Genomic DNA, 22,994 nt, shown 5'->3' on the forward strand with positions numbered 1-22,994 from the left:
CGCTGCAAAAGGTTCACCTTCCAGAAATATTCCCTGAATCTTGCACTTGCTAGAAAAACAAGAGCAGAAGGTAGCAGTGCTGTCGAACAGAGATGTGTTAGCAGGAATAATTGCAGCCATGTTGGGTGGGTGGAATGTCCAAAAGATAATTTGCACTTCAAGCAAATGCCGCAAGCACTTTAGGTATTTGCCAGCAACAGCCTGAACATTTGCTGATGTCAGGCCAAGTCCAAGGGCAATAACATCCTTTGGAAGAAAAAAACACATTTAAAAAGATAATAACGAGTGCAGGATAAAATTGCATGTTGGAGCTGAAATGCACTTTTCTATTGAATAATACTTGTTCCATTGCACCTGATTTCATCAAATTTCTAAGATAGCAACAAATCACAAATGAACAGTAGAGAACTTACCAATGAGCAAGTACCAAGTGGGAACAAAACCGATCAAGAAATGGCAATGAAGAATTAGCATTGAGACAACAGCTACCAATTAAATAACTGGGAAGAGAACAAAGAAATCACTCACAATATTTTTGGCTTCTATCTTGTTTTGTCAGTAAACCTGAAAACACGGCATTAAAAATCAGGTTTCTAACATAGAAAACACATTAAAAAATTGCATAATTTGCAACAAAATCATTAAACTTACCTATACAGTTGCCGTTTTTTGTTCTTCAATGACATTGACCTCTGGAGGCTTGGCTCTCTCAGGCACCTGAGACTTGAGTCCTTGGAGTTTTCCTGAATGAAATGGCTCAGCCCCTCACAGACTACAGCTCCCAGAAAGCACCAACATTGATCTATGCAAATGGCCTGTGGACAAAACTCCCAGAACGCATGTAAAACTTCCTTTCTTCTGCGCCTAGTGAGCATCACCACGTTTTGAGATGTGGGTGGTACATAACATACTGTACCTTTTCTTTTAATGATGAGCAGGAAGACCAGCCTTTCCTAGTGCACGTTTTGTGTTTATAAGCCCAGCCCCTGGAATCCTGTAATCAGTGATGGAAAAGGACTAAGGACTCACAGCATGAAAACCCAGGGAAACTATTATTAGATGCAGTGAATCTACATTGAAAGTAGCTGTGATTTCTTTTGTGTGTATAAAATAAAAACAGTAAAGCATGAACATTTGAACTATATCTGAGATAACTTTGACAGGAAAATCAATTCAGTAAATACAAAGGTGTGGTTATTTATGTACCAATAGCGCATTGCATAAATGTGTTTATATATTTATATAATTTTGATACATTAGGGAACAAATCACCACTCTCCCCTGGTACATTACCCTGAGACCACCTCTCCTATATCTATGTAATTAATTTTATCTCTTACCTTTTTAAAGCACAGAATACAGAGGAGAATGGTAGGGAAGATGTTCCAGGTTAAGGGTGAGTAGGACGTAGGCTACAGATGTTTCTACCATATCCCTTGTACTCTCTTCCTGATGTTTCCAAAAGCCAGTACTCTCCCACATTTTCCATACTCCAGGAATCCTCCTACTGGTCCCATACCCTGAGACTACCTGCTTCCAGTACAACAGATCCTGCAACCCTCCCCCCATCCCTTGATCAACACCATGAGAAATCTGCTAGTAACATATTAAAATATTACATCCAGCACACCCAGACATCACACTCCAGATGTCACACTTTGTTACAGATTCAAAATTTCTGATCTGCAGCCTGAAACGTACAAGAACTTTTCCAGATCAAACCCAACAACTAAATTCAGATTGGCCTGAACCCCTGTTTACTTCACAATAATTGAGTTTGAGACATTAAAGAGAGACCATACCAGAATAATACATTGTTCGTTATATAACACTCCTATCCATATAAAACAGCATTATATTCTGATTGACCATGAGCAACACCACTGGAGCTCTGCAGGTATTGATATAAATGCAGATAGATATATAGACAGTGGATCTCCTATAGCATGGTAATGAAAACATTTTTTTTTTAATTGAGTATCTAAATAAGACCTGAATTTATGAATGAACAGTCCTGGTATGGAGCATTGCTGCCGGAAGTAGATATTGGGTAATTGGGGTCAGGCACCCTTTGATTGTCTGTCCATTAAAATGAATATGTTCTTCTAGCAGGTGAAACTTCCCATTGTGAGGTTGCATTTGTAACTCTATAGTGTTTTCCTCGCCCACTGCAGGTATATTAAAAACATTTTTATTACCCTCACAAACTGCAGTTACATAAATAAATCAGAAATGCCCCTTGTTAGAGTCCCTAGTTTCAATGCATTAGATGATCTCAGTCAGAGTGGTGGAAGAGGGTACAAATGCCATGAAGGCCCTTGGTTAAAAAGGGAAAATGAACCAGGGCTCCCATTTTCTTATCACTGCCTCTCAAACCCTGGAAGGATGCCGATTGTATTTGGTGAGGACGTGAGTGGGCTCAGTTGTGATGCCTATATGGTAGAATAGTTTTCCAACATTCACTGTCATGACTTAAACATGAATAATGGCTATTTGGGCGAGGTGCCAGAGGTGAGGAGTGCCCATAGAACTGTTCATCAGCAAGTAGTCAACTGCTTCAGAGAAGAGAGAAAACAATTGGCAAGAAACTATTTGTTTTTTTGAATATACAGATTGATAGAACAAACCTGAACGAAATTTAGTTTTCAAAAGTGCACCTGGCAGGTAGGATATAGAGGTTTGCTTCACTGAGCAGTATTCATCCCTGTTCTTTCATGACTGTGGAAAGCTATCAGAGATATAATTTAGCTGTCATAGTCTTTTCCATTAGTGAAGAAACAGCTGGAATTCCTGGTTGCTGCTGAGATACTCCATAAGCATGTGACTCCTGGTAGAACATTAAGCTCATTGTTTAATTAATTCTGGAACTCTGGTGTGCAGCCAACCACTAAACGTTACATAACTGGTGTCATTTGTCATTTTTGATTTTGACACATGCAAAAGATTAATTCTTTATCCAATGAAATTACTGTAAAATAAATGATCTGGTTCAATGAGGCAGAAATGTAAGAATTCTTCTGACAAATCCCATATTGATATTTTGGGCCTAATATTAGGAGGGCAGCGGGTTCGCAGCGGGGGGTCGACTGGGCGTGTGGGTAACGTGCCCAGTGAAATCGGGGTGCTCCGCATGGAATCGCAGGCTAATTGGAGCCACTTACCTTGGCTTCCAGGTTCCGTGCTGGAAAGCTGCGCAGCGGGCGGACTGCGCATGCGCAGCATAGACTGTCAGCTGGAGGAGCCCTATTTAAAGGGGCAGTCCTCCACTGACCGATGCTGCAGGAAATTACAGCATGGAGCAGCCCAGGGGAAGGCTGCTCCCAGCTTAAATGATGCCTCACTCCAGGTATTATTGGATGGGGTGAGGAGGAGGGGGAGGACAGAGATCCTCCCCCCGGCGGACAGGATGAAGCGGCCTGCCTCTGCCACCAAGAAGGCCTGGCTCGAGGTGGCAGAGGAGGTCACCTGCACCACCAATATATCGCACACCTGAATACAGTGCAGGAGGCGCTTCAATGACCTAAGTAGGTCAACCACAGTGAGTACACTTACTCATTCCCCTACACTCCGCCTGCCACATCACCGCCCCCACCCCACATCTCCTTCTGCACTGCCAACACTACTCTATCACATCACTCCTCACACCCACTCAAAGCTCATCCTCATCTTACCTGCACTTACTCACCTCGCCAGTACTCATCCCGCCACTACCACTCAACCCAATCCTCATACAATCTCATGGCTCTATCTCATACTCACCCTCTCATGCATCTCTTTCATGGTCAGCCTCACTCAACTTGCCACTACCTGTGCTGCAGCCACAGGGCATGCATCACATATGTGCAGTAGGAAGCGTAAGGCAAACATGTCGTGAGCATGAAGGGGATGCACAAGGGTGTTTGAGGGTTTGTCATGGTTTTTACCTATTTTTAATTTCTGATCAACTCACATAACATATTATATTGTCACCACTACTGCCACGTCTTTGCGAATCTTGTCTGGTTTGTGCAATAATGCCCTTTCCTGAGGATCACTATGCGGACCCACAACTGATGCCACCCATTGTATCACTGCAGAGTGGGTGTAGGTGTATTTGCAGGGCTCTTTTGTGCAGATGACTGAGAGACCCCGGTGATGTCCCTGGTGGCACCCTGAAAGGATGCGGAGGAGAAGTTGTTGAGGGCAGTGGTGACTTTGACAGCGACAGGTAAGAAGATGGTGCTCGGGCCAGCCGGGGGCAGCTCGGCATGAAGGATGCTGCTGATGTCCACGACTACATGTCGAGTGACTCTGAGCCTCCGTGTGCACTGCTGCTCAGAGAGGTCCAGGAAGCTGAGCCTCGGTCTGTAGACCCTGTGGCGAGGGTAGTGCCTTCTGCAACGCATCTCTCTCTGCCGTTGCCCTCCCTCCTGCTGAGCAGGTGGATGTGTCACAGCACTGTGTTGTGGGGCTCCACGTGTCAGAGGTGGACGGTGAGGCTGGTGATGCTGTTCGTCCTCCGAGGAGGTCATGACTGCAGCTATGGCAGCCCCCATCTGGAAGATGTACGTTTGAGGGGGTCCGCAAGGTTGGTACATGTGTCTGGACCCGGGGTAAGTGTGCAAGTTGGTGAATTTGATTGTTAGGAGGAGGGTGGTGGAGGCCAAACTTTGTCCAAAGTGACAGAGTGGCCTCCTGCTATGAGTGAGGGTCTCCCCCACCCACACCCAGCTGCCACAGGCTGATGCTGCAACACGTCCATTTGAACTGGGAGTGTTTTCCCCCAGTACGGGAAACAGTCCCAGTTGTTTGCAAAATCCCACCCCTCCTAAAATGTCATGTTAATCAGGTCTCTAAACGACCTGAAATGCCTTAATGATTACTTTAAGTGGCACCCCACCGGCCTTAATTGCTGACGGGAGTCCCACATGCGGGGGCTGCGCGCGCATGTCAGCGCGTCACTGGGGACATGCGGAAGTGGGTGGGTTGGAGCCGGGCTCCAGACCTGTCCTGGGAATCCCTGATTTTCACAGCCCCCCCGCCACGAACGCATCCGCTTGGGGGTGCGAAAATTGAGCCCTTTGTCTTTATTAATTCTACACTGATATCTAAAATAAAATATTTCAAAGTACCTATGTAGTGGAGCTCTGAATTGCACTGTCTATTGACTTGACAGGTTTGATGACTCAGCTCAGGGTAGTTAACTTTAAACACAGTGTGTAAATGAAATTTACTAGTGATAGAACAATTAACTTGAGAATGGCAGAGTAAGGCACTCAAATATAATTATGAAACACCACACGTACTTGTCATTTTAAAACATCATCAAAAATTTGCCAGGACTAATCAGACTGCAGCATATCGGCACAAAACTGCCAACTTACGCAGAAATCAGAATTAAATTTGGCAATCTCGGTCAAAGAGACCATAAAGATGATTGATGTAGGAAATGCAAAAAAATTACACCAGTGCAAAAGATAATCCTGTTCTGAGCTAGAGGAGAGGAAAGGATGTGTCAAAACACATTGTTAGGGAAGTGACCCCTGATAGAAAGTGTGCAGGTATGGACATCATGTAATGATATTTATGATTCGCCTTTCCCCCCTATGTTTGACTTAACTGCTGGGATTCACTTTCAATGTTCAGATGAGTGGCCAGTTGTATGAATGACCTTAACACCCATAGAGCTGTATCCTTTCCATCTGTTCATCGTACCTGAGAGACGGCTCCATGGAAGACCCAGTGATTAGTCCTCTTGAAACTTGACAGACCTGTGTAGTTTCTCCTGGATTGGATAGCAAATAATAGGTGTCTATTGAGGATCCGAGGAGGAGGAAAGATTTAAAGTTTTAATATAGTTCCTCATTTCAAAAAAAAGTGAACAATTGACATTTTTAAATAATCCTATTCATGCATGATTTTGTTAGTTGAAGCAAAAGAGAAACTTTCTAAAGTTTTTATAATCTCTGTTTAAAAAACTATAATGTGGAGATGCCGGTGATGGACTGGGGTGGACAAATGTAAGGAATCTTACAACACCAGGTTATAGTCCAACAAATTTATTTTAAAATCACAAGCTTTCGGAGATTATCTCCTTCGTCAGATGAATGAATGAAAAGGTTCTCAAATCGCATATCTTATACTATGTTGGGACAGCATCACACCAATCAAAAACGTCCCAGTACGTGCTGTTCTCCGTGACTGGCCTGTTTGAATAACAACGACACCTTTTGATTGGTGTGATGCTGTCCCAACATAGTATAAGATATGCGATTTGAGAACCTTTTCATTCATTCATCTGACGAAGGAGATAATCTCCGAAAGCTTGTGATTTTAAAATAAATTTGTTGGACTATAACCTGGTGTTGTAAGATTCCTTAAAAAACTATAGACTCATGAGAAAAATGATAAACTGTTTGTGATATTCTACTGAGTTGCATCATTCTGCCAAACCTTTTTGTGTGATAGACCATATCCTGTGATCTTGAAGTTTGCATGTCATGCATTACAAGGCACCTTATCCAGTATAAATTCCTTTAATTTTATGAGAACTTGAGATAGTGATTGGGAAAATAACAGGCTGGTTGATAAATAGAATGCAGACGATGTTAACAGCTTACATGGAGGATAACAAAAATAAGATTCGTCTAAATAAATATAAGTTTCTGAGCTTATAACCTGATAAATCAGGCGTGCTAGAAATACTGGAAGTCACAGTTGCCATTTTAAACAAACAGCTACCAGCTTGCCAATTCCAGCTTGCCTAGGTTGATTTATTCTCTTTTTTTTGCTTTCTCCTTCCATTTCTTTGGAGAAATACTTTACATCAAGTCACTCCTCCTATCTCTAAATAGTTCAACCAAGATAAATCAATTATCACATGGGAAATGTGGGACTGAACTTGTGTCTTACTCTATCACATAGCACTGTCTCATTACAAATATTTCCAATGTATAGAATCTATTATATTGACATTTGGGGGCCCATCAACCCCTTTGTCTCCACTTACTTTGCTCAATGTTATACAATGTGATGAAGCTAGTTTACATCTGACTGCACCAAATTGCACAGTGACAAGGACCATGCCAATGGGTTGCTCAAGGAGGTATATGTTAGCTTTGCAAGATTCTGTGATGGTGATACATTTCTAAAAGGGCCAGCATTTGTCATGTGTGACAGATTTTCCATCTGCTCATCGTACCCGAGAGACGGCTCTTTGGAAGACCCAGTGATTAGTCCTCTTGAAACTTGACAGACCTGTGTAATTTCTCCTGGATTGGATAGCAAATAATAGGTGTCTATTTGAGGATTCTTCACAGTCTTGTGCCTCATCTCTTACTCTGAGATAGTTATGGCCTCATGAATGGATACAATGGAGACGGTTAAATATGTTTATCTTGTCACTATTGAGTAGACATCATGGATTTAAACTTCGTAGACAGTGGAAACGTATAAAAACTGCTTCAAATGCCAGGGAATCAGAGGATAATCTATGCAGTTAAAATGCGTCTGAGGAATATTTATTTTATTCATGTGTGTTGCTGACTAAATAAACTGACATTAGCAATCTTATTAAAGTAGGCAAAATGAACAGTACTTTCAAAAAAACTGTTTTCAGTAATTGTTTCGAAAAAAAAACATAATTTATACTTGCTGAATTGTTGAGACTTTAGGGATCTAACATCTCTCCTGTGTATTAATTTGAAATATTTGGCAAACATGTGCTTTGGCCATAGAAGTATTGTTAAGCACCTCAGGGCTTTTCAGGGGTACTTGTGACCATTGCTTATTCTAATCCAGTTTCTGAGGAGCCACTCATTTAAGTTGTTAGTCCTTTGGCAATAAAGCTGCAGTATTTGTTGGTATTAGGTGTCAGCCTTGGCTCAGTAGTAGCATCCTCACCACTGAGTCAGAAGGTCATGGTTTCAAGCTCCACTCCAGAAATTTGAGCACGTAATCCAAGCTGACACTTGGATTATGTCTTTTGGATGAGACGTTAAACCAAGGCTCTGTCTGCCCTCTCAGGTGGACGTAAAAGATCTTATGGCGCTATTCAAGAGTGTTCTCCTGGTATCCTGGGCAATATTTAATATTTATCCCTCAACCAACATCACTAGAACAGGTTATCAGGTTATGTATCTCATTGCTGTTTGCGGGATCATGCTGTGCACTAATTGGCGGCCACATTTCCCTACATTTAAACAGTGACTACACTTAAAAAGTACTTAATTGGCTGTAAAGTGCTTCAGGATATTCTGAGGATGTGAAAGGCACTATATAAATGCAAGTCCTTTCCTTTTAGAGTTTTCAAAGTCGACGTTTGGAGTCAAAAGAAACAATTTTGTTGCAAAGAATGCATCTTTGTATTTGACAGATTGGTTTTCCCAACCATTCCATGATTAGCATTCATTGCACATATCAGGATATGTAATGGACCTCATTTCCACTTATTGAGATGGTAGATTTGGAAATTGCAGCTAACCTCTGATTGTGTGTCTACTTTGATGACTGTGATAAATAAAGACAGCGCTTGGCTAAAGTTGCAGTATTAAATACCTGGACATTAAGTGAATGCACTTACTGTTGCATAACTGTGTAAAGTGCCTTATTGCCTATAATGAGAATATCATCCCATTAACATTTAGTAATTTAAAAATGTTTAATATCCAACTGCTATTCTTTGTAGAATATTGAAACACATTTCATCACACTGAGATTATTTTCCTGCCTTTCTTTCCAGGATAAAATCAAACATTCCAAAACAAACCAACCTGTGGTGTTAATCTCATTGCTTACCTGTGGATTGATTCTTGCCGCAATAATTCTGGCTGCGTACTATCGCGTAAACAAACGGAGTTGGAGCCCACAGAGCAAGAGACTGGTAATTGTCTAATATACAGAGAAGTATCTGAATATACAGATATATACTGACGTTCTATCACAGTGGTCAAAACAAAATGGTAAACGTTATAGTAAAATTTATCTAATGATGCCAGGATGCCTTGCTGTTGGTGATTGTGTACATGGGCAGAGAAAGATATGTGTGTGTATGTGGGCAGAGAGCAACTTGTGTAAAGTTCATAATTTCCTAAACTGTCAGAGTAATGACCACATTTGGGGGGAGATTCATCTGCTGAGCGCCAGTATCACTAAAAGCTTCACATTATGTTACAACAAATGTAGTGGCTCTGTTTATAGTGTACAAATATATTATTTGAACACAGCTATAAAGCATTCCCTTTGTTCAGTGCAAACTATGATGCAAACATGCAAAATATGTGAGGAATGAAAATTGGTGCCTAAGCAAATGTTCCCTTTAAAAGACTACCTATTAACTGGATGCCTACTAATTATGGTATCGTACGCTTCTCTCATCCACTTGACAAAGCTTTAACTCAAAAACTCAAAACCTTTAAATTGTTTATTGCATACTACGTGCAGCTACTGCAAAGAGAAGGTGCAGAGTAATTATTAGAATTTTCTTAGCTGCTTTTAAATTGCAAATGCCTTTTTAGTCTACAAAAATCAATCTTTGATCATTTCTAATGGTAAATATAAAGTAGAATTGGAAAACATGCATAAAGCTTTGAACTTTACTTAATTGCTGGAATAACCAAAGAAAGTTTTTTTTTGGTAATCTTTAATTACATTTTACTTTTGGGGTTAATAAAGTTCTGTTTTAATCAGGTCAAAACCTTGGGCACCTGGAGATTGGACTGCAAAAACCTGTCTCCTAGCCATGAATGGGCACAAAATTAAGAGAGATTATGGGCCCGATATTAGGTGGGTTGGCAGCGGGGGGGGTCGACTGGGTGCATGAGTAACGTGCCCAGTGAAATCGGGGTGCTCCGCACACAATCGCAGCTTGATTGAAGGCACTTACCTTGGCTTTCGGGTTTCCCGTCCTAGACCTGCGCAGCGGGCGCACTGCGCACCCGCATCACAGGCCGTCAGCAGGAGGAGCCCTATTTAAAGGGGCAGTCCACCAATGCTCCTCCTGCAGCAAACAACCAATTTAGGAGCATGGAGCAGGCCAGAGGAAAGGCTGCTCCAAGGTTTTCGGACTCCTCACTCCAGGTGCTGCTCGATGGGGTGAGGAGGAGGAGGGAAATCTTTTTCCCATCGGATGGAAGGAAGAGTCCTCCCTCCACCACCAAGAAGGCCTGGCTGGAGATGGCCGAGGAGGTCACCATCAGTGGCAACGTGTCCAGAACCTGGGTGCAGTGCAGGAAGAGATTTAATGACCTAACCAGGTCAGCCAAAGTGAGTATACTTACGCATTCTCGCACACTCCGTCTTCCACATCACCACCACCACCACAATACCCCTTCTGCACTGCCACCACAATGCTCTTGCATCACTCCTCATATTCACTCAACTATCATCCTCACCTTGCCTGCATGTACTCACCGCCCCAGTTCCCATTCGAACACTACCACGCAACCCAATCCTCATACAATCTCATGACTATGTCGCACACGCACCCTCCCATGCATCTCCCTCACGCTCAACTCCACCCACACCAATGCATGCAGCGGGTCACCATGCAACCATTACTCAATCACGCCTCTGTGTTTTGCCTTGATAGGAGAAGAGATGCCAGAATGCCCGGGAGAGGGCAAAGACCGGAGGGGGCCCGCTACACCAGGTGGCATTAACAGATACGGAGCAGCAGGCACTCGAGATAAGCCGCATGCTGGAGTGCCTGTCCGTGGCGGACGCCAAGACTGGGATTGCACAAGTGGCTGGTGACAGAAATCTAACACTCAGCACTCGTGATAGCAAATGATCTTAGCATCACTTGGTATCTGCAGCACCTCAACATCTGTCCACATGCTTAATATTGCTTTCTGTTCTCTTGCAGGCCCATCTGCGACCGCCATGGCTGTGCAGGGCGATTCCTCAGAGGACCTGTCGGCCTCTGAGGGTCCATCATCACATCTGAGCCATTCATCCACCAGCGCAGATACACACACCTCGGTGGGTCCCCTTCCTCTCTTAATTGGGCTTGCACATGGTGAGTCACCACGCATATGTGAGCACGAGCAGACCCTGGTGGCAGGGGCAGCCGTGGAGAGTCCGCATCGGTGGGTGCATTCTTCTCCAGGCTCTGCTCAGCTGGACCCAGATGCTGAACCCTGGGGGCCAGCCGTGAAAAGGAGAGTCATCGAGGGGCAGCAGCACATTGCCGAGGGACTGGAACAGTTGCCACACGCACTCTCCACAATCGCGCGGAGGATGGAGGAGTCCAACTCCTGCATGCGTGGAATACTGTCACAGGGACGTGAAGACATCTCTGAGATAGTGTCGCGGGTAGGTGCAGGAATGTCTGCGATAGAGGAAAGGGTAGCCTCCATCGAGCGTCAAGCACAGCTCAACAATGAGTCCATTCAGGCCCTGACAACGGCCATTCGGATTCAGAGTGAGCAACATTCTGCTGCCTTAAACAGGCTGACAGATACCTTACAACTGGCCTGCCAAAGCTTCACACAGGTCCTCCAAACTGTCGTCCAGCAGGATGGAAGGAGTGATGTGGGCCTGGGCCTGGGCCAGGAGAGGGATGATGGTGAAAGGGGACATGGAAGTGGGGACGCCACTCAAAGCGCTCCCACCTCTCAACCAGTACCTGCAATGCTGCCCCCTCTCCAGGTGGCCGAGTCTTTGGAGGGACCCTCACGGGCACCGAAACCCAGAGGGCATCCGCGCAATGCATCTAATTGGTCAGGGCATGGTCAAGAGCAACCTGCCACTACCTCTGCTGAAGCCACAGGGGTAGCACCACGTAGGGGTTCCCGTAAACGTAAGGCGAACGTTTTGTGAGCACAAAGGGGATGTACAAGGGTGTTTGACGATTTATCATGTTTTTTATTTATATTTGTTTTCTTCCACATTCACAATAAATCTTATTATTATCACCACTTCTGCCACGTCTTGCCCATTCTTGACTGGCTTGTGGAATAGGTCCCTTTCATGAGGTTCACCATGAACACGCACACTTGATGCCACCCATTGGGTCATTCTTCAGTGGGTGTAGGTGTAGTTGCACCACTGTTTTGTGCAGGGAATAGGGGAGGGGGCTGGTGTGGCCGCTCCTCTGTCCAGGTGATGAGGACTGGACTTTTCACACAGTCTGATGTTAGGAGAACCGTTCACATATCAGTGACTCCTTGGCCTCGCCAGCAGCCAGATGAGCCGCTGTTCTGCCCATGGGTTGCTCCTCCTCATCGGCCTCCTCCTCCTCCTCCTCAATATGGGTGGCAGATGTGGATGGGGCCTCCTCCAGCGGCACCCCTCTCTGTTGTGCCCTGTTGTGCACTCTGTGTGATGCATATTGAAGCGCTCCCCCAGAATGATCAAGGCACCTGAAGCGCATCTTGAGCAGCCCTACAGCCTGCTCAATTGTAGACCTGGTAGCGATGTGGCTATCGTTATATCGATGCTGTGGCTCGGTGGTGGGGTTCCTCAAAGGTGTCATAAGCCACGTGTGCAGGGGATATCCCTTGTCCCCGAGGAGCCAGCCCTTGTGGGTGTTGGGTGAGTGGAAGAGGGGCGGGAGGCTGGACTCCCGGAGGATGAAGGAATTGTGGCAGCTGCCAGGGTATCTGGCGCATATGTGAAGGAATCTCTTGCGGTGGTCATGGATGAGCTGAGTGTTCATGGAGTGATAGCCCTTCCTGTTGACGAACAGTCGTGGCTCATGTGGAGGTGCTCGTATTGCTATCTGGGTGCAATCGATTACACCCTGCACCCGTGGGAAGCCAGCCACAGCATGGAATCCCACTGCCCTCTCCATTTGGCTGAGGTCATCCATGGGGAAGTTGATATATTGCGAGGCCCTGCAGAACAAGCCGTCGGTGACCTGCCTTATGCACTTGCGTGCAGACGACTGAGAGACCCCAGCGATGTCCCCGGTGGCACCCTGGAAGGATCCGGAGACGAAGAAGTTGAGAGCAGTGGTGACTTTGACAGCGACAGGTAAGAAGATGCTGCTCGGTCCATCTGGGAGCAGCTCATCATTGAGGAAGCTGCAGATGTCCGCGACTACCAGACGACTGAGTCTGAGCCTCCGTATGCACTGCTCCTCAGAGAGGCCCAGGAGGCTGAGCCTTGGTCTGTAGACCCTGTGGCGAGGGTAGTGCCTTCTGCGACGCATCTCTCTCTGCGGTTGCCCTCCCTCCTACTGTGCAGGTGGATGTGTCACAGCACTGTGTTGTGGAGCTCCACGTGTCAGAGGTGGACGGTGTGGTCGGCGAGGCTGGTGATGCTGTTCGTCCTCCGAGGAGGTCATGACTGCAGCTATGGCGGCCCCCATCCTGAAGATGTACGTTTGAGGGGGTCCGCAAGGTAGGTACATGTGTCCGCACTCCGGGGTTGAGGTTCCAAGTTTGTGAATTTTAGTGTTAGGAGGAGGTTGGTGGAGGCCAAACTTTGTCCAAAGCGACAGAGTGACCTCCTGCAATGAGTGAGGGTCTTTTCCCCCACCCCCCCACCTGTCCAATGGACCTTTGCAGCTGCCACAGGCTGGTGGCTGCAACACGTCCGTTTTAACTGGGAGTGTTTCCCCCATTACGGGAAACAGTCTCAGTTGATTTGAAAATCCCATCCCTCCTAAAATATCAGGTCAATCAGGTCTGCAAACGACTTGAAGTACCTACTTAATTAGTTTAAGTGGCACCCCGCCGGCTTTAATTGCCGGTGGGAGTCCTGCATGCGGGGCCTGCGCGCTCATGTAAGCGCGTCACTGGGGAACCCAGACGTGGGCGGGTTGATGCCGGCTTGGGGGTCCGAAAATCGAGCCCTAAATGTGGGTTTTTGGAGTTGACAGTTTTATTGCACTACACCCATGTGATAGTTGTGAAATGAGAGATACGGATCAAGCATTACTATACACATATGTATTGCAGCTATTTGCAAAGTTTTATGAATATACAGAAATTTCAATATTTCTATTCTAAAGATTTTTTTTAAAACTGAAAATACAAAGAGTTATAGAATGAATATCAACAGCAGCATCTTTTTTTTAAATTCAGAGTATTACAAAATTTATGATTAAAGCTGTCTGATCTGTCTATTTTTGTTTTCTTTTTTAAAAAGGTTGCTTTGAGATGACATCAATCCATACAATCTTCAATGCAGTGCACAACTGTTAATTTGACTGAGATTTAGTAGTTTTTCAGTTAGACGGGCGTCTGGTGTGCACCAAAACCCACCACCAGGCTTAACACTCTCTGAACCAAACTGCTGATAAATCCACAAGATGTTTCCATTTTCCTGATGCAGAGTGCGCGCTCTATCCCCAGAGGAAGGCACTCTGTTTACCTAAGTCCACAGAGCTTAGATACAAATTGGCAACAATCAAAGCTTAGGAACCCCCAAGTTTGGAAAGGAATGTAACCAGCAAATATTGCACTGCTTACCAGTACAGAGCACTGGTACGATTCCTGTTGTTTGTCCAGTAAGAACCACCCTAACCATATGACATTGGCTTGCAGGATTAGCTGGAACCAAGTGGGAAGAATCCCAGCCCTTGGTGACATGTTCCAGTTCCCATGAACCATAATGCCTAGTCCATTATTAAAAGCTCTTTTAAGTACTGCCTGACTCAAGTAGATTCAAGCTGAGATTTTGTGGGATAGAAAAAGTCATACAGGCTAACTCCTGTCAGACAATAGATACATTTTCCGATATATCCATTATTTCATAGTAAACTGAAGTTTTCAGTTAGAAACATTTGGTCGTTTTACTTTCTGATATATATAGTATCCTGCCCAGGATTTCAGTATGGAGCTGGAGCAGAATTATTAAAATATCACTTTTAAATTCTTTGCAAACAGATGGTTGGAATACTGTGTTCTGAAAATGTGATTCTAATTACATCCAAGGGGGAAACTAAAAAAGTATACTTTGGTAGCATGCTGATCTTATGTTTGTTGTTATCACTGCTCCTTCCCAAATGTTGTAAAGTTAAGTGAGGCTGGTAAACACATTGACCCACCACCTATTTGGCCCATGTGGACTAAGAGCATTACTATTACTGTAGGCGCCGTCCTGAAATTGGCTTTACTTGCCAGAGTGTCACAGCACCATTTAAAACTAGTGTAGATTAGTAGCATTTCTGGAAAAGCCAAGCCATGATCGCTGTTGCCGTGCGTGTTAATTCATTTCTTTCACACTGCTAAGCTCCATTGCCTCTCAAAACCCAGTTTATCTTATTGTCATTTACTGTTTATGTAAAATTCATCAGAAATTTAAAGGAGGAAAAATAATTTTTCACTGGCAACACTGTGTGTGGGAGCCTGATTAGAGTTGCCACTAATGAAACGGACAAATGCTTTCCCACAGTTTTGTCTGACTAATTCTTCATACTCACATTACGTTGCCAACTTAGCAAACCTAAGAACTAATGTAGATATGAGTGTTTTACTTTACTTCCAAAATTAATTTGTGTAAATTAGTCATACTGCTGTAAGGCATTGCTCCCTACATTGCTCCCTACTTTAAATTCTGGGGAAGGTTAGGACAGCTGCACACTGATGCTGATCAAATAAGTAGTGAGGGCCCCCTGGTGGCATCCACTGGATCTACAGGAGGGAGTCAGTAACAATCATTTACTGTACCCGGGAAGGGCTTGTGTGAGAGTGTGCTTGGAAACCTGAAGCTGTAATATATTTACTTAATCGCTTCTCGTTATCTCAACTGCTCTTATTTCATTTGAATAGACAGAAAGAGGCAAAAATAGGTATTTTTAAAAAGTACATTAAAAATTGACAGGAAAAAGGCCAACTTCAAACTGACTTAGGCACAGCAACTCTTGTCTGGTGGCTTCAGTTTATGACTGGTAGTAAAGTTATATCTACGCAGATTTGAATGCTATTAAATGCTGTATAAAATCCTGGGCTAGCTCTAACCAGGAAAACAATAGCCTGGATGTTTCTCCAGCCAATAATTTGGAACACGGACACTGACAGAATTCTTTTAGTATCTTTTTTAACCTACCAGAGGTGCCAATAATCACCACTTACAAATGTTTAGATATCCACCCATCAGATATCTGGCTGTTTTGGGAGCCATTTCTCATGGCCGGTGCTTGCAGTAGTAACAAATATCCTCAAAACTTAAGTGAGAGTTAGGTTTAGATTCATTCAACCACTCCTGCCCAAATGTCATTTGTGCACAGGATAAGACTTTAGTTGTGTCCAATCCCTGAAGTGATTTAAAAGAGACATTAAAGAAGTGGTGCAAAGGCCAACTTCGGACTAGTCTTAACTCCGCTGCCATCCATAAAAGTGAAAAATCAGGTGCTAAATCAGCAATTTTCCCAATATGTCCCGGATTAGACTATCCAGATTATTGGTGGTAAGTTTTCTGTTATTGGCATTGGATCCAGAAAATAAATGTCTGAAATGTGCCCTACTTCCAGTAGGTTAATAAAAGCCATTGTAAAAATCCTGGCAGTAGGCCTGCTCCAATTTACTGGCTATAGCTAAATCCGGGCCATTGTTTGTCCTGGTTAGTGTTAGCCCTGGATCCTATGTGACATTTCACAGAGATCTTTGCCTTATTTTCATCTTTTTAAAAGAATACATATGGATCTTCCAAGACAGAGCTCAACAGTGAGCCACAGGTTACAGTGTCTTATAACATTGACACAATAAGCCCCAATGACAACCATTCTTCACACTCCCAATAAAGCATGAGATGGCCCACAATAAGGTTACACTGCCTTGCTCCCTCTTCCTGACCACCCCCAACTTATTAGGTTGACTCTCTTTATCTGCCCCCACATGATGAGAGTCTCTCTATCCGTCCTCTTCAACAATATCCTTCCACACAAACAAGTTCTCTCTCATCATCACCACAACAGGGTACTTGTCCTTCCTTCCCTACTTGTCCCTGATCAAAATAATCTAATTTGTCTCTTCTTGCTGAACATACTGACCACCAAACCTTTGCCCCAATGGAGAGAGTCCTAGCACCAGTCCCTCCATTTTAATTGCCTTATTTGAGGTTTGCCATGGGAGTGCGCCAGGAGGGCCTAGGGTTTTCAGCCCCAAAGATGTAAACACTTAACCAATTTAAAAAAGAAAATTCACAGGCTTAACGGTCATGATGTAGTTGATGGTCACCACAGGCCAGGGAAGAAAAGAGAACTGATGTGGATTGTGCACCCCCACCCTATTTTCCAGAAGGTGCGAGAGAGCAACTAATTGACTAATGACATATTAGCTACCCAATTTTTCTGGATTATGGCCCAAATCACAACAATTTTCCCAGTGGGATTATACTGGCAGCATTGTTCTTTAAAGTGGTAATCTCCAAATATAATTGAAGATATATTTAGGTGCCTAACAAGGATAGGGAACATTCATCAAAGTAACATTGCAAAGAATAATCGACAAGTGACTTCAGTTAACTACACTGCTCCTATTGTTTGCTCTTTGAATTTAATAGCAGTGAAGATCAAACCCATAGTAATCAATCAGTCCTTCCTGTATGTTTCAGTATTCCAGAAAAACAAACGGTGGAACAGGTGTACATAAAGTCTGGGAAAACATAGAATCCTCTGGGAATGGCAATTGTGCTCGCAAAAGTCAATGCTTCCTTGTTTGCCTAAATTGGGCCCGAATTAAACATTAGAATCTCTGGCAGGAAGTCAGGGAGGAGAGCTGTGAAAATCCTCCTGTCAAATTTGTTTTGTTAAATAGGTGTATTGACTCATGCATTAAAATTGGGTTCTTTAAAGATTAGTGAACAAATACATTGGGATGAAATTATTTTGCCAGTTATTTTAAGAGAGATGTTAACACATTTAAAATAAATTGGTTAATGCCTACAATTAAAATAGAAAACAAAAGAACTTTATACAAACACTTCATTAGATAATTTTCAAAGGGCTCAATTGCAAGACACTGAGAGGGGAATGAAATTTAATGGACTTGTTAAATTTATCCAAATAAAATATCTATCTATAGCTCAAGGAATTTGACTCCAAAAATGGTTCAAATCAAAACTTCAACACTTCTAGAATTGACTTTCATATCTTGGCATTATGGTTCCCCCTACCCCCTCCCCCTATGTGGTTATGTACAATTTTCAAGTGAGTTGTCTGTAAATTTATAAAATATAAATTGGGCACCAAAAGTCTGCCTTAAAAAAAGATAGGTCTTATGTTATGGAGGTCATTAGTTATTAAGGTGTGAAATGAATTTGCATCATTAGCTAAGAAAAGACAGCTAACATCATGATCTCACCCAACAAGCCCCTATTCTGCCCCCCATTCAGTTTTTGACTTGGCAAAAGGCAGCAGTCCTACAAGGTGTAACAGACCAAGCAAACTCAAAAAGCGGCCTTTATGAAATCACTGGCAGAGCAAAATCCAATGGGTTAATGTCGTCACCAGCTTAGCAACACCGAGCAACCAATTATATACATCCTCAGCTCAGCAGGAATGCGCTGGCAACAAATGTTTGTCGTTTCTCTTTTAAGGAAGAGGAGCCCGATGCACAGGATCATGATAGCACAATGTTTTCTGTCGCTTCAGAGGACCAATCAGATGCACATGAGAAGCCAAGACTGAATGGGGAAGCACAGGAGAGTGGGGAGAACCAAAGATCTGCAGCAGGAACAGCAACAGGAAATGGCCACCAGAGGAAAACAATAGAGGAAGCAGACACAGAACTGTAATCCACAGTGGAAAGAAATCAAGGGTCTCAGTGTCTGATTCTATAATTTATGACTCTATGACAGGTACTATAAGTTTGGCTTACAGAACTGAGCATAAATCATTTAATCTTAAAATGAAATTAAAACAGTTGCTCGCAAAAATGCCAAGGGCTGTCCTTTAACTGTGACCTGGTTTAAAGTTCAGTGTAGATAAAAGTGGCATAATAGTTGTTTTTTTGTGACAGGTGGTGCACCTCCTGGTTTAAATCAGTTTGAGCAAAAAATAATCAACAAGATGATTGAATGGATATGAAATGAATGTATACTACTGGTGCAGAGATGGGAGGCATTGTACATTTAATGAGGGTAATGTACAGGGTGAAGTTCTACATTGAATCAGTGCTTAATGCCATTAATTGATGTAAGAGAGTGAAATGACAGAATAGATATGATGTTAGTCATCTATTTTTCCTCATCACTGCTAACCGTCATTTTGATGAGTATATTTACAGATAGGAAAATAGCAAGACGCATCCTATTACATTCATTTTGATGCAAACAAAAATTAATCAGATGTGCCATTGATTCAAATAGCTAAGTTTCCCTGTCATACAAATAGCTTTGGAAAACAAACCAAATTCTGAAGTTGCTGAAAAGATAGGGTTTTAGGGAAAAGTATAAGAAAAATGTTATTTTGTACAACAAAATAGTTGAAGGTGTTGACGGGCCTTTTATATGCAGGTGCCAAAGAACAACTTATGCTCAGATATACTGCACCAATGAGTGCCTCTTTAGTAATGATGGAACTGGGTTTCCACAATTATATTTCTCCTCCTGCCTACTGCATTGCTTCTGAGTGGAGGAAAGATAGAGACCTATGTATACACACACACAATGAACTCTGGTCACCTACCTCCAAGTACTGGGGACATTTCTGATGACAGAATAGATATGATGCTAGTCATCTATTTTTAATCATCAAAAATTGAATGACAGTACAGTGTGCCATCAAAAACATTTTAAACTATAAGGCTAAAACATGCTGTGCACGTACTGTCTTTTACCTCGATCTAGAACTACCTTTTCCCACCAATGTCTCAAATGCCGTGGCATTGCCTAATCAGGCAGGTGTACGACATGTCTTGTATAGGAGTAGAGCAAAAGACTGTGGTGTGCGATAAGATTGGGGAATAATCTGCCAGCATCTAATTGCTCAGTTACGATATATTGAGATGTTATAGCACGAATAAGGTTATCCTTTTATTTATGCAATAGTCTCAAAATTGGACAACAAAAAAATGTTCTTCTTTTCCATGGAGTTACCCATACAGCCCAGGGGCTGTTTGCAACCCATCTCCCCTTCACCTGTAACTCTTGGCAGAGTTGTTACTCCATGTGTCTCTGGGCCTCTATTCATAGCCTGCCCAGATGTGGGATGTTGACAAAGCAGAAATTCAGTGCTTTACTCTTTCCGCTCGCTTGCCAGTGATGGTAAGCAAGAGAATGCAATTTGGAAGCAGTACTCTCCCAGCATCTATAGAGGAAGTGAAGAATCTATTAAAACTGACTTATAAGGGGGGAGTTTTAACTCCGTCCACCCGGCAGAAACCAGGTGGAAATGGTGTTAAAATAGAAGCGATGTATTCACCGATCATTGCCCGCCCGTGGCCAATTTAATGCTGCAGTTTTTTCAGGCGGTCGAGGCACCACCTGACTCTGACGGGAGATCAGGGCCCTATCACTTGCAATCTTAACAGCCTGCTGAGTGGGGCATCTGCTGCAGGCGCCTTGCTCAGTAAATCCTGGCGGGCAAGAAGCTAAATGTTAAAGTTTTCTTTCTGGGGCCAGAAGGGAACCCTCCCATAAAACCCTCCTGAACTCCATTAGCACTTACCTGACTGCCGGCCTGACGGTTCTCCGGGCTGCCCGATCTTCACAGACTCAGAGCCAACAAGCTGCCGCCGAATGCCCATTTCAGTCAGGCAGCTGGCCAACCCGATGTAAATGCGGTCCAGCCGGGCCTCTCACTGCAGCTCTCGGATGGGCTGCCTGCACAGCTCGCCGCCTTCCTGCCCAGGAGTTAAAGTTCCCTCCCCGCCCTCTAGTTTTGGTGCCACGAGCAATGTTATAGTTTCTTCTCCCCCTCCAATTCCTGCAGGGAACTGCCTGACTTCCACTCAGTAGCCATCCAGAGTGATATTACTAAACTGAGAAATGCACTTCTCTTTATTACATGTTCTGTTCTTTGAAATCCTTGAGTAATTGGTCTGCCATTCATGGGTGTTAGAGAATTACAAAAAGACCCATGAAAAATCTGGGAATGCATGTAACCTTCAACTGCTCCCTCATGACAATTGAATATTTGTCACCTAGTTTCAGGCTGTGTTTGAAAACAAGGTGGCAAGTGATAAAAATGAATTAAATGCCGGCTGTCTGACATGTTCTTAGGTGACACATGGAAATGAAGTAGTTTAATAAAGAATTCACAAAAGTCAACTAGATACATCCTAAGTGACATTATTAGGTGACACCTTAATGTGCACAGTACATTAAGAGCACTGAATGAAAACCATTCCCCTCCAAATAACTTTGTCCGCAACAATCTTATATTAACTATTCCTTTTTTACCAATTTCACTATAAAAATTCTTTTGAAATGTGTCTGGAATTTTTGCAGCATTGGCAATCATAGAAAATCTTCCTGCTGCGTTTACAATGTCACTAACACATAGCGAACAGAGGAAATTATCTCCCTGACTCAAAGTGCTGTCAGCTTTCCCTCCAGTTACCACCACATTACGTTCCTCAAGTTTTTTTTTCTATGTTAGTGTCAGAGGAGTGTTTGTGCCATTTTGCTGGGTAATCCTAGATGCAGGGCTCAGCGATTCCAAAAGGTTTACATTAGGGTTGCCACTGACTGCTGGAGGCCTGTGCTTTGGGGACCTGCGGCGCAGACAACCCACTGCCACCAACGTAAGGGCAGATTTAGAGAGACCTGTTCAATTTCCTTTTAAATAAAATGTTTTAAAAGCTCATCTCGTTCTGAGAGCTGACCTATAGTACCAGATTTTGTGAATATAAGCAGATTGGAACTGCAGTACTTTCTACATATAACGTTCCACCTGGGAGCCATAAACAAGTGTTATCGCACGCTGTAAACAGTTAGTTTCTAATCATCAGTTTAGAATGTTCTAGATTTAGTATACAAGATAATTTAAGGATCACAATATATTTTTCTTTATGTGCTAATTCTACACAACATGATCATAGAACCATAAATGGCATTAATTATATCCAATGTGATATACCAGGAATAAATAAAACAGCTGGTTCCTGCGACAATGGACTATATTTTAAAATGGCGAATTTATATTTGCCTTACTGAAGCATGAGGAAATCTGAAGGGGAATTAATGTCCTAACTTATCAACTTCTTCTGCAAGGTTTTCAGTAGCCTTAAAATACTGAAAAGTGGATGCAGTGTTCAAATTGCATATGTTTGATTATCAATATGCAGTAAAACGTGTTGGTACTTTTACACCTTGATACTGACACCTGCAAACCTCAGATTTTCAGCAGTGTGTCCTGATAAGTGCCTCTAAAATTTGATCTTCAGACCAGATTTTAGAATGTTCTAAAATATGAAATGCATTGTGGTGAATGTTTCAATCTGTTGTGGGTGCTTTTTTAAAAAAAAAATTGCTAAGTGCATGTATTTGATTAAAAATTACAAAACATTGTTTAGGAAAAAAGTATTACATGTAAAAGTATTTTGTTATGTTTTGCCTCAGCTTACGATTTCTCTAGGATTGCGGTGTTAAGATTACTAACACATAACTTCTCACTGTGGTAAGGTGTCCAAAATGTTTTAACATTTGTCTGAAAAATATGATTTATACTTCTAAGCAGAAATAATAAAGATGGTTAAAACAATTTAAATTTTTGATCTTGTATAGAACTCATTGATTGCAGAGAAGCATGCTTATACTTACTAGAGATGATATCATTGAATGGATTCACCATGAGACAAATCATCTGTTCTATTCAGTGCATGAAACACAATTATTTCACACCATTATTTATTGAAATGCTAAATTAAATATTTGTCCACCATGCTTTCACATCACCATTAATTAACAGGAATACTGAGGCCTAGCAGTCACGCATCTCCTCAGTCTTAAACCCCATTTATGTCATGGAAGTACCAGCGATGACAAGCAAAGTGCCATACATGCCTCTGGAAACACAGAACACTACCTTGTGATTTTTACATTTCTATCCATTATGGACCTTTCCTTGACATTGCGGAGGGTCAGTAGCCAGCAAATGAAAGTTGCAAATGCGACTTTGAAGT

At 42.9% G+C, this 22,994-nt stretch overlaps 1 protein-coding gene across 2 annotated transcripts in view; it reads left to right on the plus strand.

The window, feature by feature from the left end:
* The window catches only part of LOC137344480 (hematopoietic progenitor cell antigen CD34-like), a 50,018-nt gene extending 27,439 nt beyond the window's left edge, over positions 1 to 22,579 (plus strand). The window contains exons 4-5 of one of the 2 annotated variants that reach the window (XM_068007474.1): positions 8,720 to 8,860; positions 18,466 to 22,579. In XM_068007474.1, the coding sequence (XP_067863575.1) occupies positions 8,720 to 8,860; positions 18,466 to 18,663 (339 nt within the window). In that variant the 3' untranslated portion in view covers positions 18,664 to 22,579. The remainder of the gene's footprint in view (positions 1 to 8,719; positions 8,861 to 18,465) is intronic. The other variant, XM_068007476.1, reaches the window with a different exon arrangement.
* Positions 22,580 to 22,994: the final 415 nt, after the last annotated feature.

Source organism: Heptranchias perlo, chromosome 27, assembly GCF_035084215.1.
Source record: "Heptranchias perlo isolate sHepPer1 chromosome 27, sHepPer1.hap1, whole genome shotgun sequence".
Taxonomy (NCBI): Eukaryota; Metazoa; Chordata; class Chondrichthyes; order Hexanchiformes; family Hexanchidae; genus Heptranchias; species Heptranchias perlo.